We start from the raw sequence: 18,521 nt of genomic DNA on the forward strand, positions 1-18,521 counted from the left end.
GAATAACCTTCATACGTCGCAGATTTCCAGGTTAAGCTTGATCTGAGGTCATTTGCTTAATCCACGGTTAAATGCTTTATTCAGTCTTCACTCAGTATTCGTTGCTGCGGTAGATGACGAGTAAACAAGTTGCTGTCAGCGCCCGTAGCTCAGCGGTCGTCGTGTCTCATCTCCCACGCGGAGGAACTCGGTTCGATTCCAAGTAGCGCGAGGGATTTTTTTCTTGGTGCGAGGACTGGAGCTGGGTGTACTAAGCCTCGTGAAGGGAGGGACAAAGTGACAAAATGTACTTCCTGTGTTATTCAGAATAAACTTTATGCAAATAAGTAAACTAACTACAGATTAACAGTTACTCATTGAATTAAAGGAAAGGAATTTATCACGTGGCATGATCCAGAAATAAGAAGCAAACTTTGATTTTTTCCAAACAAATTTGCGTAGAAATAATAAACGGGTGAGGTGCACCAAACAAGTTTTTTTTTATAAATAAATAGTAATAAATAAATAGTGATAATTTTACTGTTGAGTCTTAGCACAATTCACTGCGAAACGGTTTGTGCACTTCAGATAGACGTTCCATCATACTTTTGTTGTGTCACCGCCAGACACCACACTTGCTAGGTGGTAGCCTTTAAATAGGTCGCGGTCCGTTAGTATACGTCGGACCCGCGTGTCGCCACTATCAGTGATTGCAGACCGAGCGCCGCCACACGGCAGGTCTAGAGAGACTTCCTAGCACTCGCCCCAAGTTGTACAGCCGAGTTTGCTAGCGATGGTTCACTGACTTCTACGCTCTCAATTGCCGAGACGATAGTTAGCATAGCCTTCAGCTACGTTATTTGCTACGACCTAGCAAGGCGCCAGTATCCGTACTATTGATATTGTGAATCATGTACCATAAAGAGCGACGTTCGTCATTAATGGATTAAAGTTAAGTATTCCACCAGCTACGTCCGTTTTTCTCAATTCTAATTCCCTTGTCATGTTCCAGACCCCACGCCAGCCTGCGTGAGCTGAGACGCGTGCATTTCGGCCTCCTTTAGTTATACGGTTGGCTCTCCTGCCAACCACAACACTTTTCTTCTTTGGAGCCATTTGTTTTGTAGTAGGACCTCGCTGAATCTGATCGCTTTTAAATCTTCACTTCACCACCCTTTTTGGACGCTCTTGTTAGTTTCCTATCCCTCTAGTTCAGACAAATGTCATTTTTTCTGAATTTCCCAGGCGTGGTGATTTTAATGCTTGATGAAGAACTTCTGTTAAGCTAACATGTGTTAGTGATAATATCAGCTGGTTGTTTCAAGTCCATAAAGTAACTGCCTTTATCTGAACAATGTAAACGTTGCTTATAGCGAGATGTCGCTGTGGTGTTCATTACATTATTACGAACAAAATGCTTCCTCATCTTACTTCTTTGTTCTCAATAACTTTAAAATCTCAGTCCTCGATCGTGTACTAAAAATCTTTTCGGCTTGCTCCGAAGTTGGCCGATCGGTTTACAGCCGAAGTATTAACAGCAGACTAAGATTTGTTACGCTGGAACTCCCGCAGTTTTATAGTTCACGTTGCAGCTAATAATTGTAGAGTGGCAGCATGTTACGTGTGATTGTAAGAAAGAACAGGTTTTCAGCGGTTTTGAACGTTATTTTGAGAGAAACCTTGCACTACCCCACCTCTCTGTATACGAAATAAGTATTAATAGCCTGCCATCGGCAGCTAAGTTCCTTGGTAAACAACTGGACAACGCTGTAGAGTTTGACACTGTCAAGTAATTTTACGTACCCAGTAGAAAGAGCATAGACGTCTGTTTACCGGTTGAGGCACTTTGAGACTGAAAGAGATGTAGGAAGATTACGGTTTAATGCCCTGTTGACGAAGACGTCGTTAAAGACGATGCACAAACTCGGAATGAGGAGTTAAATAGTCCGTGCCCTTTCTAATGCTTCCATCTCGACATCACCCTCAAGTACAACGAAAAAATCAGTACAGAATTGCCAGTTTCACTTTTTTTTCCACTCTATTACTATTTTAGGGTCGTGACCCATTTTCAAATCATCGTAACGTAGTCAAAAATGTTATTTCAGAAAATGCAAAAAGCGTGTCGAGAATGTGCAATCGAACAGTTACATCGTGCTGGAAGTTCGTAAATCACCCATAAGTGATTTACGGAAACCGTGGAAAACCTAAATCTATATGTTTGAGTGTTAGGAAGCCGATTCTGAAAGTATTTGTATGGAGTGTAGCCATGTATGGAAGTGAAACGTGGACGATAAATAGCGTAGACAAGAAGAGAATAGAAGCTTTCGAAATGTGGTGCTACAGAAGAATGCTGAAGATTAGATGGGTAGACCACATAATTAATGAGGAGGTGTGAATAGGGTTGGGGAGAAGAGGAGTTTGTGGCACAACTTGATTAGAAGAAGGGATCGATTGGTTGGACGTGTTCTGAGGCATCAAGGGATCACCAATTTAGCATTAGAGGGCAGCGTAGAGAGTAAAAATCGTAGAGGGAGACCAAGAGATGACTACACTAAACAGATTAAGAAAGATGTAGGTTGCAGTAAGTACTGGGAGATGAAGAAGCTTTCACTGGATAGAGTAGCATGGAGAGCTGCATCAAACCAATCTCAGGACTGAAGACCACAACAACAACAACAACAAAATATATAGGGACGTGATTTGAGCTGCCGAACTGGCTCTCCCAGTGGGAATCCATTGACTTTCCACAGCGACCCCCCGCTCGTCTTTTGGACTGAGTCATTAACACTGGTGACGATTAAAATACCAACGCAATAGAGCTAATAAGCAACAGGAATCAGACTGGCGTGAATTGTAGTACATACATATGGAAATAAGCATTCCAGCTCAATGTAAACAGCATCTACATCCTAGAGGGGCATTCAATAAGTAGTGGAACAAATTTTTTTTCTCGGTCAGTTTCAGTTGAAAAATGTTGAATATGTTGTCGGACATCGTGGAATATTCCTGCTTCAGCCCCTGAAGTTTCCTCAATTTCCGGTAGGTGGCTGTGCGAGCCATCTTTGAGTTTCTTTTAGAGAAAAACTAGAACATCGCAGATATTCATAGTCGTTAGCAGAATGTCTACGGAGACCTCGCAGTGAACAAAAGCACGTTGAGTCGTTGGGCGAAGCGTCTGTCACCATCGCAACAAAGTCGCGAAAACCTGTCGGATCTCGCGCGAGCCGGCCGGTCGCACACAGCTGTCACTTCCTCAGTGTAGGAACGTGCGGACTCTCTAATCCGAGATGATTGACGGAACACAAACAACTCGCTGCTCCACTGGACGTTTCTGTTGGTAGTGCTGATACAGTCACCCACCAGTCGGGGTACTCAAAGGTAAATACCCACTGGGTTCCTCGCCGTCACAGGCGATGAAACATGGACTCATCACTTACAAATGGCAGTCCATGAAGTGATGCCGCAGTGGCTTTCCTCAAAAAAATAAAAAAATAAAAGCTGCAGCTTCAGCCGGTAGAGTCACGGTGATGGTCTTCTGGGTCTCTAAAGGGATTATTCTGTTTGATGTTTTCCGTCACGGTGCAACGATCAGCTCAGAAGTGTATTGTGCCACCCTCAGAAAACTGAAGGAATGGCTTTAGCGTGTTCGCCGCCACTAGAATGCAAACAAACTTCTCCTTCTCCATGACAACGCATAGCCTCACACAAGTCTGGTCACCCGATAAGAGCTTCACTGGACTGTTCTTCTCCATCCACCCTGCAGCCCGGATCTCGCACCTTCCGACTTCCATCTGTCTGGTCCACTGAAGGATGCGCCCGCATCTCGTGGTCGTGCGGTAGCGTTCTCGCTTCCGACGCCCGTGTTCCCGGGTTCGATTCCCGGCGGCGTCTGGGATTTTCTCTGCCTCGTGATGGCTGGCTGTTGTGTGATGTCGTTAGGTTACTTAGGTTTAAGTAGTTCTAAGTTCTAGGGGACTGATGACCATAGATGTTAACTCCCATAGTGCTCAGAGCCACATCTGATGGATAGAACAGTAAAGGAACTGCAACTGTGTGTGTGTGTGTGTGTGTGTGTGTGTGTGTGTGTGTGTGTGTGTGTGTGTGTGTGTGTGTGTGTGATGTCCTTAGGTTAGTTAGAACTACTTAAACCTAAGTTCTAGGGGACTGATGACCATAGATGTTAAGTCCCATAGTGCTCAGAGCCATTTGAACCATTTGAACTGAAGGATGCACTCCGCGGGACGCGGTACATGAGTGATGGGGAGGTTAGTTCAGCAGCGAGACGTTGGCTCCGGTGTCGACCTGTAGACTGGCACCATCTGGGGGCACAGGCCTTCCCACAAAGAGGGCGCATGGCCGTCGCATTGAACAGAGATTATTTTGAAAAATAGGTTTTTGTTGCCAAAAGAGTGCGGAATAATATGGCGTATTAGAATTCTTGATGAAGCCAACTTGCTGTCAGAAAATATGTGTGTTGCGTTACTTATTTAATGCCCCTCATACGTGAAACGAAAAATTACATGGAGGGTAAGAAAGAGAAACGTCTGCCAGCACTGTCATACGAATAAGGAGTTGACTGGTTCGGGAAGATAATACTCGACGCCTTTCAGGGTCTCAGCGCCCCCACGCGAGTAGCGCCCGACAGGACGCATTGTTCGCTCGCCAATCGTGATCGTACAGCCAAGTCACATACTTCGTTTCGGAAAATGGGCTGTTTACCAGCAACAGAAGTCTCAACACGGTGAGTGCGGTAGTGGTTGGAGCATGGCGACCATTGTTGTGCCTTCCATTCACACCACAGCAGAGAGAAGCGTGCTTAATTTTTTTTTCAAGCGAGTCCTGGTTTTGTGTACAACATTCTGAGGGTTGTATTCATGTCTGGAAGCTCCAAGAGATGGAATGTTGCCATGTCGCATCCATCTTTGTCATACGAGGTCATCCATCTTTGTCATACGAGGTCAGCACTGGCATAATGATATGGAGTGCTATTGGCTACTCAGTGTGATCACCGTGCAGCTCTCATAGCTGATAATTTGGACGTCATCTCATTGGTCGGGGACGTCACGACTTGCCAGCCAGTACGGCCGCCGAACTCTAGCTCAGAGTTGGGGCAGTGTGGAATGACACACCGGTAACTGTCATCTGAGCTCAGTTCAACTGGATACCTCGATGCTTGTTACTACCTGAGGTGTCAGCTTTGTGTACTAAATTTTGCATCCAATATACATCAGAATCGTGTATGCCTATAATCCCGTGTTCTGACCTCTTTCTGAATCCGGCTTGTGTTTCGTTGGTTTTAACTTTTCGTTCTGTTTGGTGTTGCAGAAGCCGGCCATCGACATCGACGACGAGGACTGGTTCGATCTGGAGCGTCAGGAGTGGACGCTGTGCAGTATCCTGCAGGCGCGCGAGAAGTCCGTGTTCGCCATTTGGAGGGCGGTCAACATGCCCAGGAAGCCCAGGAAGAAGCACGTGGGCGTCAACGGGTTCGTCAGGAAACCCGCCCGAATCAGTGAGTGTCCCACCCTCGTGTTGTAGCTGTCATTATGTCTGCAGTCACACTGTATAGTGGACGAGAGTAATGGCGCATCAGGCATAACTACCAGGATACCCCTGTCACATTGTGTCCATTGTTAAATCTGCATTCAGGTTATATAATCCAAACGAATCGTGGATGGTGTGGTCACACCTCGATCTTATCCTTTGGTCTCGACCGGGCCTTCGGGAAGCCTGCCCAGATTGGTGAGAATCCCTACTTTCATGAGTAGCCGTTCCAAGTCTGCGCTCACGACGTGTAGCAGACGAGGGCAATGGAAGAGATGAGGGTGCACAATCGGTCAGAGAAAGATCTGACCTTTCAAAAGTGCTGATAGAAAACCCATAGAACCAGTGAACAACTCACTCTGATGTGTAGCTGTTGTTACTAATCTCCTCATTAGTCCGCTAGAACAACGGGTGAGACAGGGTGTACAGCTAGAATTATCCCTGCATCTTCTTAGGCTGGATAGAAAAATCGTGGCGATCACAACACCCTACCATTTGTGTCGTCGTTCCCACTGTAGAGTATTGTACCATAGGAAGCAGGAATTTTATATTTTCATTCTTTGTACTCAGTTGATAGCACATTTTTGTTGAAGCTAAAACATTACGTTATCACTAAATCGATAACAGATACTAGATATGCCTCAAGTGGAAATGAAATGTTACTTTTTTTATCATTTACCACTGGAAAAAGATTCAGAAATATATTTCCATTTCAGAGGAATGTCTGTGTATAAGTTATTTTAAAAAAGGGAGTAAGCCATTTTCACGATCAGTAGACTACGAAGAGCTCTAGGTTTAAATGGCTCTGAGCACTACGGGACTTAACTTCTGAGGTCATCAGTCCCCTAGAACTTAGAACTACTTATACCTAACTAACCTAAGAACATCACACACAGCCGTGCCCGAGGCAGGATTCGAACCTGCGGCCGTAGCGGTCGCGCGGTTCCAGACTGTAACGCCTAGAACCGCTCGGCCACCCTGGCCGGCAAGAGCTCTAGGAAAGGCAACTAACGTCTGGCGGTAGTGGGAGGGAAGGGGGCAGGCAGCGCTCGTCCTAGTACCCCTGGTTGTTTTCGCCAGTGGAACAGAAGAGAGAGGGGAAGCGGTGACGGTGCCGTAAACACTCTCTGCCACACACCGTCATGTGGCTTGCAGAATATAGAAACAGATGTGGATAATGGGGCGAGCGAGAATGACAATGGGGTACACTCCGTACTGTGGCCTGTGGAGCGATAGATTGGAACACATCTGATTCTGTGATACGTGCGGAAAGCCGAAGGAGACACCCTCCAGCTTACCGCTAGCTGGGAATACTGCGTTTGGAAACAGACCTGAAATTGGGTTACAGGGTATTAAAGAGTAAGTGAATGTACAATGCGCCGGCCGGCCGCATCGATGAAATTGTAGGCGGCTCGTTTAACGAAGACAGTGGAGGCATCTGCGCCTCGTTAAGAATATATGGCGGCGGCGACCAGTATTGACCCCTGGGGACACGGGAGACATGCAAGCGAGATGGTCGCGGGGCGCGCCGCTGCACAACTCACCAGATGGAAGACAGCGCGTCCTTTCCTTCCCTCACGCGCCTTCTGGCTGGACATTTCTTCTCTAGTGCTCTCGAGAATCCGACATATGCTGTGTGGCGACCTATGGAAGCGATGACAATCAGTCGAGAATAGAGAAAATACTCTAGAGATATCTTACATTGAGCTTAAAATTGAATAATTAGTATCTGAATATATGCGATAGGCTCAACACTTCGTAGTAAGGGATATTCGTATTCTTTACTGGGGAGTCGTCGCCAGAAGCAAATATCGTATTTTGATCTCTCAAGGCTGTGCGCCAAGGCCCTGCCGTCAGGGATATACAGTCAAGCGCCAGAGTAACTGTTATAGGCATCCGTACTCAAATACAGGCAGAATACAGCGCTGCCTTCGGCAAAGCCTGTATACGACAACAAGTGTCTGGCGCAGTTGTTAGATCGGTTACTGCTGCTGCAATGGCAGGTTATTAAGATTTAAGTGAGTTTGAACGTGGTGTTATAGTCGGCGCACGAGCGATTCAAGACAGCCTCTCCGAGTAGGCGATGCGATGGGGATTTTCCCGTACGACCATTTCACGTATGTACCGTGAATATCAGTAACTCGTAAAACACTAAATCTCCGACATCGCTGCGACCGGAGAAAGACTCTGCAAGAAGGGGACCAACGACGACTGAAGAGAATCGTTCAACGTGACAGAAGTGCAACCCTTCCGCAAATTGCTGCAGATTTCAGTACTTGGCCATTCAACGAAACGTCATCGACAAGAGCTTTTGGAGCCGAAGGCCCATTCGTGTACCCTTGGTGGCTGCACGACACAGAGCTTTACGCCTCGATTTGGCCCGACAACACAGACAGTGGACTGTTGATGACTGGAAACATGTTGCCTGCTCGGACGAGTCTCGTTTCATATTGTATCTAGCAGATGGACGTTTACGGGTATGGAGACAGCGTCACGAATCCATGGACCCTGCATGTCAGCAGGTGACTGTTCAAGCTGATGGAGGCTCTGTAAAGTTGTGGGGCGTGTACAGTTGGAGTGTTATGACTCCTGATACGTCTAGATACGACGCTCACAAGTGACACGTACGTAAGCATCCTATGTTCAAATGGCTCTGCGCACTATGGGACGCAACTGCTGTGGTTATCAGTCTCCTAGAACTTAGGACTACTTAAACCTAACTAACCTACGGACATCACACACACCCATGCCTGAGGCAGGATTCGAACCTGCGACCGTAGCAGCAGCGCGACTCCGGACTGGAGCGCCTAGAATCGCACGGCCACCTCGGCCGGCGCATCCTATGTGATCACACGCATTCATCCATGTCCATTGCGCATTCCGACGGAGGTGGGCAATTCCAGCAGGACAATGCGACACCTCATAAGTCCAGAATTGTCACATAGTGGCTCCAGGAACACTCTTCTGAGTTTAAACATTTCAGCTGCCCACTGAACTCCCCAGAGGTGAACACTAACGAGCATATCTGGAATGCCTTGCAACGTGCTGTTCAGAAGAGATCTCCACTCCCTCATAACCTCACGCATTTATGGGCAGCCTTGCAGGATTCATGGTGTCACTTCCCTCCAGCACTACTTCAGAGATTAGTCGAGTCCATGACACGTCGCGTTGCGGCGCTTACTCATGCTCGCGGCGGCCCTACACGGTATTAGGCGGCTGGACCAGCTTCTTTGGCTCTTCAGTGTACCTACAGGGTGTTTGAAAAAGAAGTCTGACGTATTCTTACAGGAGATAATCTTTGTGAAAAGTGAAAGGAAGGTTCCCACAACGGTGTGACCGGAAACAAATACCCGTTGTGATATTGGCCGTTGGAGAGCCACAGTTCAGAGTCAGTATGTTATTTACAGATGGGGCAGGATCAAAAGGAGATGGCATAGTGAATATACCACAGTGCGCACCTGTGGGAAGATACAAATCATCGAGCAGCCAAGGAAATGAGTGGCAGGAGTTGTCGGTGACAGACTCATGGGGCCATACACGCTACCAAACAGATTAAGAGCTACTGTTTATCATCGATTTCTGCGAGATGAATTACCAGCGCAGTTAGCTTTGCAGAAAAGCAAGGCCCGTGGCTTATGCACGAGGGCACCAAACATTTTCTACGGATCTTACGACATGATCTCACTCCAACGTTTCTTGGGTGTTGGATTGGTCGAGGATGTTTGGGTAAAATTCCCCCCCCCCCCTCCCTTTCTTTGACAAAGACCTTACGTGGCGCAGAAAGGGGTATTTCATTGTCATCAAATATTGTCTCCTAATTCCGTCAGAAATGCTGGCGTGTAGTAACAGAACAACTGCATGAGAGAGAGAAACTGGTGTTTTTAATACACTTCGTTTCGTAGCTCCCTGCCGCTAAACGGGGGGAGCGATTTTTCCAATACTAATACGAATACGAAATATAATTAAACCAATATCTCTCCTCCTCTTAATGTCAAGCACAACAATAAAATCTGACTGTAATGTAATGTACACAGTTGACAGTAGCCGAGTCGTTTCCGTATCGTCGAAAATACGTAAACACGAGGGATGAATTGTGACGTGTGTGTAACAAGGGGAGGCGACGACGTTGGCATCACGGATTTACTTCAAACTTTGTACACCTTTAGTAGGCCATGAAAACAGCATAATGTGCAATTGGTAAGGTGCACTACTCTGTCAATTCCGAGAAAATTGAAAGAGCAGTTTTACGCGTCTGTTACGTAACGTAACTGCTTGCACGCTGGAGTTCATGGTGCTCAAGTGGTTGGCGTCCGAGCTTCGTAAGGTGTGCGTGTGTGCAGCGGCGGTTCGACTCCCGCTCAGACCTAATGTTTAGTATGTAGTTTTTTCATCACTGGTCATATTATTTAATTCATATGACATTTGAGAGGGAGTATAATAAAAAAAAAACACGTGTACTTGGATGAAGTCATACGAATTTCATGTTGAGTGCTTACCACTTTTAAATAAATTTAATTATTAGAAAAACATATATATAATTAGCGACAAGTTAATGAAGAAACGCATACAGTTTACCTGAAAATATGTGCCTCTCACCCTTTGCGAAGTCCCTTGTACATGCAATCTGCTAAGGTACCCGCAACCAAATGCTGCGTAGTGTAACACCTTGCTTATGCAGCAAGAACGAATAGTGTAGGTACAGATTCTTTGAATATCACAGAATTTACTCTTCTTGTACAGAAATGAAGGCTCGAGCGGGATTCGAGCCGCCGCCTCATACACGTTCGTGTTACGAAGCTCGAGCGCTAAGCACTTGACCACCAAGAACTCTGACCAGCACCTGCGCACGGGTACATCGGTTACGTAACACACGCGTAAAACGTCTCTTGCGATTTTCTCGGAATTGCCACAGTGCTGCGCATTACAACTTGCGCATTATGCTGTTTTAATGGCCCACTAAAGGTGTACAAGTTTGAAGTAAATCCCCGATAACAACGTCGTGGCCTGCTCTTGAACGTTCGAAGGGAACTGGTTATGAGTATATCCGCGTCTTGCCAAGCACTTTCTGATGCTTTCCGCCGATTGTAGTTCGTTCGCTAATTTCTTTACAGATTTCAGAATTATTTTAATACATCATTGGTGGTTAAAATGTCTGTGTTTGCACAGTACCTCTACCTTCACTTAACACATTTCCAAGGCCACTCATCAGTGAAAGGAAAACGTGGTGCCGAAACCATAAAAACCTGAGCACCGGAAGAAACTAGTTTGGTCAAATGAGTCTTGTTTCACATTATTTCCAACTTCTGGCGGCACGGTTACTCTGTGTGGTCATATTACTGCCGAGGCTTATGCGACCATTTTGGCCGATGAGATTCCCGCACTGTTTCTGTCCCAATGGTGGTGATGTCTTTCAAGACGACGGGGCCGCTGCCAACTCAGCTCGCATAGTTCAGGACTGAATTTGTGAACACGGGGATGAAGTGTCGCACCTTCCCTGGGCACCGTAGCCACCAGATTTACGTATCATTAGGCATTTACCATCTGCTATGGAGAGAGGGGTGCTTGATCACTATCCACCTCCATCATCATTATCTGAAATTGTCATTACTTTGCAGGAAGAATGATATAAGATTCTCTTGAAACCCGTACAAAGCGAGTATTTTTCCATTCCGAGACGACTGGAAACTGTTTTGAACGCCAGCGGGTTTCCTACTTCGTACTAGGCATGTTAATGTCAGGAGTTTGTAGTGTTTTTGTATTTTCGTCCATCCCATGTATAAATTTTCGTAGTACGTGAATGGGCGAAAATATCTGCGCTTACATGACGGCTCCACAGTTGACATCCAAGTGCTTGGCAGAGGGTTGAGAGAACTACTGTCAGACTATTTATCGACCATCCCACTCTCGAAACGGGACACCTAGGTCTTTAAATCGAGAGCTTCTATTTGTTACGATTGACATTTCTGACCACGTAGGTGGAAGTCAACCAAAGATATACCCATACTGAGGAGAAAGTTGATGATTGAAATTTCGTGAAAAGATCTGGTGGTAACGAGAAACACTTTTGTTTTTGTGACTGTCACCCCAACTCGCCTATCATATCCCTGCCACTCTCTCCCCTATTATGAACGAGCTGCCCACCTTGGAACTTTTTCCATGTCCACTGTCAGTCCTACCTGGTAATAGTCCCATACCGCGCAGCAGTACTCTACTAGAGGACGGACAAGCGTTGTGTACGCAGTCCCATCTACTAAGGGTTCTCCCAATGCAACGCAGTCCTTGTTTCGCCTTCTCCATATCTGTGTGATGGTTCCAATGTAAGTTGTTCGTAATTGTGATCTCTATGTACTGAAACGAATCGACAGTTTTTAAATTTGCATTATGTACTACGTAACCGAAATTTAATGGAATCTTTTCAAAAACTCATGTCGAGGACGTCACGCTTTTTATTCTCCAGGGTCGTCTGTCGCTTTTCGACATAAAGATATCCTGAATGAGATTTTCACTTTGCAGCGAAGTGTGCGCTGATATGAAACTTCTTGGCAGATTAAAACTGCCTGTCGGACCGAGACTCGAACTCGGGACATTTGCCTTCCGTGGGCAAGTGCACTACCAACTGAGCTACTAAAGCACGACTCACGCCCTGTCCTCACAGCTTTACTTCTGCCAGTATCTCGTCTTCTGTTAAGTTTGGAAAGTAGGAGACGAGGTACTGGCGGAAGTAAAGCTGTGAGGACGGGGCGTGAGCCGTACTGGGTGGCTGGATGGTAGAGCATTTGCCCGCGAAAGGCAAAGGTCCCGAGTTGGAGTCTTGGTCCGGCACACGGTATTAATCTGCCAGGAAGTTTCATACAGATATACTGTCTAAATCATCTTTCGATGGCTTTAGTAGACAGTAAGCGACAGAATATGCTGCAAGCAATCGACGAATGGTGTTCACATTGTCTCTTAAACTACCTTGGGAAACGGCAGATATCACTTCTGTTCCACTCAATGACTTCCCGTTAATTATTAGGAGCTGTCTACTTTCTCGCAGTAAATAACGAAGCTGAAACAATACTCCACAGACACGCAATTTGATTTTAAAGGCGCTTGTGGGGGTGTGAAGAGCCTTTTGGAGAACATGGAATCAGCTTGAGACCCCCTGTCGATCTAATTCAGCGCTACCGCTACGGTCGCAGGTTCGAATCCTGCCTTGGGCATGGATGTGTGTGATGTCCTTAGGTTAGTTAGGTTTAAGTAGTTCTAAGTTCTAGGGGACTGATGACCTCAGAAGTTAAGTCCCATAGTGCTCAGAGCCACTTTTTGATCTAATTCATTAGTATGAATAAAGAGCCAGTGTGTGTTTGTCGCAAGGACGATATTTTCTGTGTGTCTGTAGACAGTTTTCTTAGAGATGTTTCATATTGTTCGAACACAGTATACGTTCCAAAATTGTTCCGCATTTTTGGTTTGAGTGAAATAGGTCTATGATTCAGCAGATTACTTCTGTTTCCTGTGCAACTTTCCACTCCTTAGGTACTGATCTGGCGTTCAGAAAGAGGAATTGCAGGGGTCGCAGGAAGGAGGTGCTGAGAAGGACTGGGCTGTTCATTTCACATATTGTGTTTTCGAATTCACCTTTTGCTGGTAACAAGTTCCATAATTGCCACTAGAAAGCGCTGTTTACTGTATACGTTAATGATGTCCTCACTGGTGCATTGTTGCTCTCGAGGTTGTAGGAAACAGCGAGAGCAGTCAAAGACAGGGAACCAGACACATAAGGCCGTTGGCGACCGCAGGCCGTAGCCTTTAGCTGACACGAGGTAGGCAGTTACGAAAGACGCCTGCGAACCGCAAACTATTCCAAGGTAGAAGTTTCATTCCAGAGAATTAACTGGTAGCCTCATATGCCGTCTAGACGGTGTTGTAAGGTGCCGCAGTAGACGGAGGTCAAAACAGTCAAGTCTTATCACAGCCAGCAAGCATGATCCTTGCTCCTGAGGACAGCAACGTCAGCGGGTACACACGAGTTACATTGGGATACTGTAGGAAATTAGTACAACAGCCGCCCCCAAGAGCAAAGTGACGTAAAACACTGTCGTTGCTCGCCATATCAGGAAGGGTGCTGACGTTTAGCTTTCAGCTGCTGCTGTTGCTACCAAACGCGAGGTTTGTTGGTGTTCAGGGCAGGACCATCCCGCCCTACAGAGAAGGGACAAAAGGGGGAAGGGCGTGGACGTGGCTGGCCAGAGGCAACAGGGGGGTGGGCTGCAGAGGGGGAGGAACCGCGCGCCGCCGCCACCCTTTGAAATCTCCCATTCCCCGCATTCAGAAGAGTCCTCTTGTCAGATCGTTGGGGCGCCAACTCCGCGTTGCCCGACGCCAGCCTCTCATAAACTCCGATTCAATTCTGTTTTGTCACTTGGATTGCTGCTCAGCTCTCGTCCCACGGACTGACAAACTGACTTTTGTTGTGGTAACACTCGATTTCCTTGCTTTTTGATTGCTCAGGGAGAAGCTCATCAAATCAGAGCACCTGAAATACACTGAAGAGCCAAAGAAACTGGTACACCTGCCTAATATCGTGTAGGGTCCCCGCGAGCACGCGGAAGTGTCGCAACGCGACGTGGCATGGAAATCGAGTACTGCTGGAGGGGATTCACACCATGAATCCTGAAAGGCTGTCCATAAATCCGTACGAGTGCGAGGGATGGAGGTCTCTTCCGAACAGCACGATGCAACGCATCCTACGTATGCTCGATAATGTTCATGTCTGGCCAGCGGAAGTGTTTAAACCCAGAAGAGTGTTCCTGGAACCAATCTGTAGCAAATTTGGTTGTGTAAGGTGTCACATTATCCTGTGAAATTGCCCAAGCCAGTCGGAATGTGTGATGGACATGGGTGGATGCAGGTGATCAGACAGGATGCCTACGCACGTGTCACCTACCAGAGTCGTATCTAGACGTATCAGGGGTCCCGTATCACTCCAACCACACAACCTCCACACCATTACAGAGGCTCTGCCAGTCTGAACAGTCCCCTGCGGCCACGCAGGTTCCATTGAGTCATGAAGTTGTGTCCATAGAGTTACACGTCCAACCGTTCGACTCAATTTGAAACGAGACTCGTCCGGCCAGGCAGCATGCCCAGGCGAGGTGTAAGGCGTCGTGCGGTGCAGTCATCATGCGTACACGAGTGGCGCTTTCGGCTCCGAAATCCCCATACCGATGATGTTTCGTTGAATGTTTCGGACGTTGACCCTCCAGCGTTGAAATCTGCAGCGATTTGAGGAAGGGTTGCATTTGTGTCACGTTGAACGAGTCTCTTAAGCCGTCGTTGTCCCCGTTGTTGCAGGATCGCTTTCCGGCGGCAGTGATGTCCGACATTTGATGTTTCACCGGATTCCTGATATTCACGGTACACTCGTGAAATGGTCGTACGGAAGAATCCGATTCGCCGCTGCCTCGCAGATGCTGTGTCCCATCGCTCTTGCGCCCACTATAGTACCACTTCCAGGGTCGTTTAAATCTTGATAACCTGCCAGTGTAGCAGCAGTAACCCATCTAACGACTGTGCCAGACACTTGTCTTCTATAGGCGTTGCGGTCCGCAGCGCGGTATTCTGCCTGTTTACATATCTCTGTATCTGAATAGGCATGTCTATACGAGTTTTTTTGGCGGTTCAGTGTACTAGTTTACTTTATTGCATTGAGGAATAAAAGATTTACTTAACTTTGACACAGTTCTTTTCCACAGGATTGCTTGATAATTTACAACTACCATTGACCATGAAAACATCGCTTGATTCACAGATTAACAAACTGTTCTCTTGAGGTAGAGTGTTCAGCTTTTACTAAAGTACATGATGGCGAGGAACTTAAAAAATTCGTGCGATACTGCTGCTGTAGCTGAGGTCTCGGCCTGGGCTGACGTCTTGCGGCGGTCTGAGGCGCTGCACTCGTAGACTGTGCGGCTCATCCCGGCGGAGGTTCGAGTCCTCCCTCGGGCCTGGGTGTGTGTGTTTTTGTCCTTGGGATAATTTAGGTTAGGTAGTGTGTAAGCTTAGGGACTGATGGATGACCTTAGCAGTTAAGTCCCATAAGATTTCACACACATTTGAACATTTTGAGGTCTTGCGTAGTCGACACATTGTTGACCTCAGCTTGAGGGCGGAGCAGTGGTGCGTCGTCTGTAGGAGCGCCTCCCATACGTCGTTACGAATTCCATCGAAATGTCGCTAATGTCTGTGGTACCTCTGGACGATGCTACAGTTCTCAGTGTAGTAGATGAGATTAGGTACCCTTGTGTGTAGTTTAGTTTAGGTACAATGAACCCTTGAGTTCCTTCAGTCTCCGGCAAGTATCGTCATCGAGTCCCAAAATGCTCTCCTCTCGTAAGAGCCCTGTGACAGGCTGTGGCGCTGATCCAGTCAATCCGCTGCCTTCACTGGAAGTTAATCTTTCTGCTTTTGCTTCTAACCTCCCGGACATTGCCGTCTAACCTGAACCCTTCTTTAACGTCTAATGCCCTTCCTCTACCCTACGGCAGGACACAGCATTTTGTTTCATTTTATTTATGTCCTTGCTTAGAGTTGAATCAAACTGGTAAGAAGCAGTACGAAAAACAACGTTTGTAGGTTAGCAACTTCTCCTGCCGAACCCGTCAATTCTAATGTGAGGTAGAATGTGAAGTATCCCCCCCCCCCCCCCAATACACTTCAGTGTTTTTCGGAGTATAGGCGTGGGTATGGACGTAAGTAAAGATATGGACGTAAGTAAAATCTGCAGAGATTGCAATAAATTCGATTTTGCAGTGCCTGTGTTATTCGGAATTACGATACAAAGTTCCTTCGGACATACATGCGTGTCGGAAGGAACATTGCATCGTAATTCGATACAACACAGGCACACGTATTCATCCGCAGACATCAGGCAAGCGACTTTCTAGTAAAATACCTCCTCTGTACGGGAATATACATAGCGGATGTACGAGTACACTTCGTAGACATATGGCTGACGAAATGTGGACGTTTGGGTGTGGTCGTGATTCGTGCTCTGATAGCCAAATAGTAAGGCGACCGACCGATCACTCGCGATAAGCGGGAAATCCGGGTTCGAGTCCTGATAAGGCACAAATTTTCATTGGCGTCATGTCATCATACAGCTCATGGTTGTCTGTATTCGCAACTGCGAATACATTCCATGTGTGCGGTAAGTGTGTCTGGTGGCATATTTCAGAGCCAACTATTGTTACTTTCATTCTGAATAACGTGCTCCGTTATGGAAAAATTAATAAGTGTAGAAGCCAAAGAGCACTTTGCAGTATTGGTACCAGCAACCATCCCCCCCCTCCCCCCTCCCAACATACACACGATTGCTTAAGGAATCGAACTCCCATGCGGTTTTGTACCGTATATCCTCAATTGTGTCTTGTACAGTGATATAACTTTGGAAGTACATACAGATATACCACATATCTGAGTACTTTATGAGAAATGAGCTGTGAATAGAGGTAGCATTAAAGAAGAAATAAATTAAAACTTCGCGGCTGTTGGCGAATTTAACTGCCTGAACGGCGGAAATACAGTAAGTCACAATTTTTTTCCCTTCCGGGGGCTGGGGGTCAGCAAAGTTTTGTAAACGTTAGGTGCAACTAGGTAAGTGCTTTCATTCTCAAATATTGCATGAATATAGCTTCAGTAAAATGCGCGCTGTAAATTACCATGCCTCAACACACCACACACACACACACACACACACACACACACACACACACACACACACACACACTGTTTCTAACTTTTACATGTCTTGTGTGTTACCTTGAACATACGATGAGTGGGTTATGACAGTTTAAACACCTCCGCTGGCCACCAAACTCCCTAAACATGAATGTTATTGAGGGTATCTGGAATGCCTTGCAACGTGCTGTTCAGAAGATATCTCCACCCCCTCGTACTCGTACGGATTGGTCAGTTCACTCCTGCACTACTTCAGACATTAGTCGAGTCCCTGCCATGTCGTATTGCGGCACTTCTGCCTGCTCGCGGTGGATCCTACACGATATTAGGCAGGCGTACGATTTTCTTTGGCTTTTCAGTGTATGACTTATATATTCAGTGTATGACGACAACAGAAGGGTCAGCCACAGAGGCTATTTCGTCCCCTGCTGAGTAGCCAACTGCGTCTCTGCGGCCGGAGACTGTGGTCGTGTGTGTGTGTGTGTGTGTGTGTGTGTGTGTGTGTGTGTGTGCGCGCGCGCGTGCGTGCGTGCGCCGAAAGCTTACTTGTTCGGCATTCTTTTTGTTGTCGCTGTCTGCGACTCAGCATCTCCGCTACGTGATGAGTAGCAATCAGACCTTTTCCATTATACTATCATAATTAAAACTGAGACATAAGCGTTGCGCACTCTTACCCACCGCGGTGACTTACCCGACTCTACTCTGTTTATCGACTGGCTTTCCCAGTCTTCTTAGTAGTACCAGGATCAATACATGGAACTGCCAAGTTCTTTAAATATAAACGCATTTTTTTATTGTGCAATGGAATGTTTGTTTTAAAACTTTAAAAAAAGTCCTCCATTTAAAAAAATTACAGCTTCGAGCGTCATAGAACATAATGCAGAAATCGACGTGTGTCACCATGTCCTGCATATGCACCGCTGGAACCTTCCTGGATCACTACAGTCCCCAGCAGATTAATCTCCTGGCACATTAGAAACCTCCTCAGGTTTCCACAGTAATTCCTGTCATTACTCAATAACGCCCAGACATTTCACGGGACATACGCGGTTCCGAAAATGCCGCTGACACGCACTTTAAAATCGTAAATTCCTCGCGGAATATTCAATTCCGTTTGTTAAGCTTATGATCAACTGACTCGTGCTTCCTACCTCATGTTTCTCCACTCACATACGCTGTAAAGCGACGTCTACTCGATGTTTCACAAACTGCATACAGTTAAGATTCCCTCCGTTTGGTGACTAAGATAGCCACAAGTTGTTTCGGTGTTGGTTTTT

The 18,521-nt window shown here is 46.6% G+C and overlaps 1 protein-coding gene across 2 annotated transcripts in view; it reads left to right on the plus strand.

The window, feature by feature from the left end:
* Positions 1 to 18,521, plus strand: part of LOC126291739 (proteoglycan 4-like) — a 418,968-nt gene that overhangs the window by 320,211 nt on the left and 80,236 nt on the right. For both annotated transcript variants that reach the window (XM_049985413.1, XM_049985414.1), the window contains one exon: positions 5,305 to 5,491. In XM_049985413.1, coding sequence (XP_049841370.1) covers positions 5,305 to 5,491 — 187 coding nt within the window. The remainder of the gene's footprint in view (positions 1 to 5,304; positions 5,492 to 18,521) is intronic.

The sequence above is a fragment of the Schistocerca gregaria genome, chromosome 9, assembly GCF_023897955.1.
Source record: "Schistocerca gregaria isolate iqSchGreg1 chromosome 9, iqSchGreg1.2, whole genome shotgun sequence".
Classification (NCBI taxonomy): domain Eukaryota; kingdom Metazoa; phylum Arthropoda; class Insecta; order Orthoptera; family Acrididae; genus Schistocerca; species Schistocerca gregaria.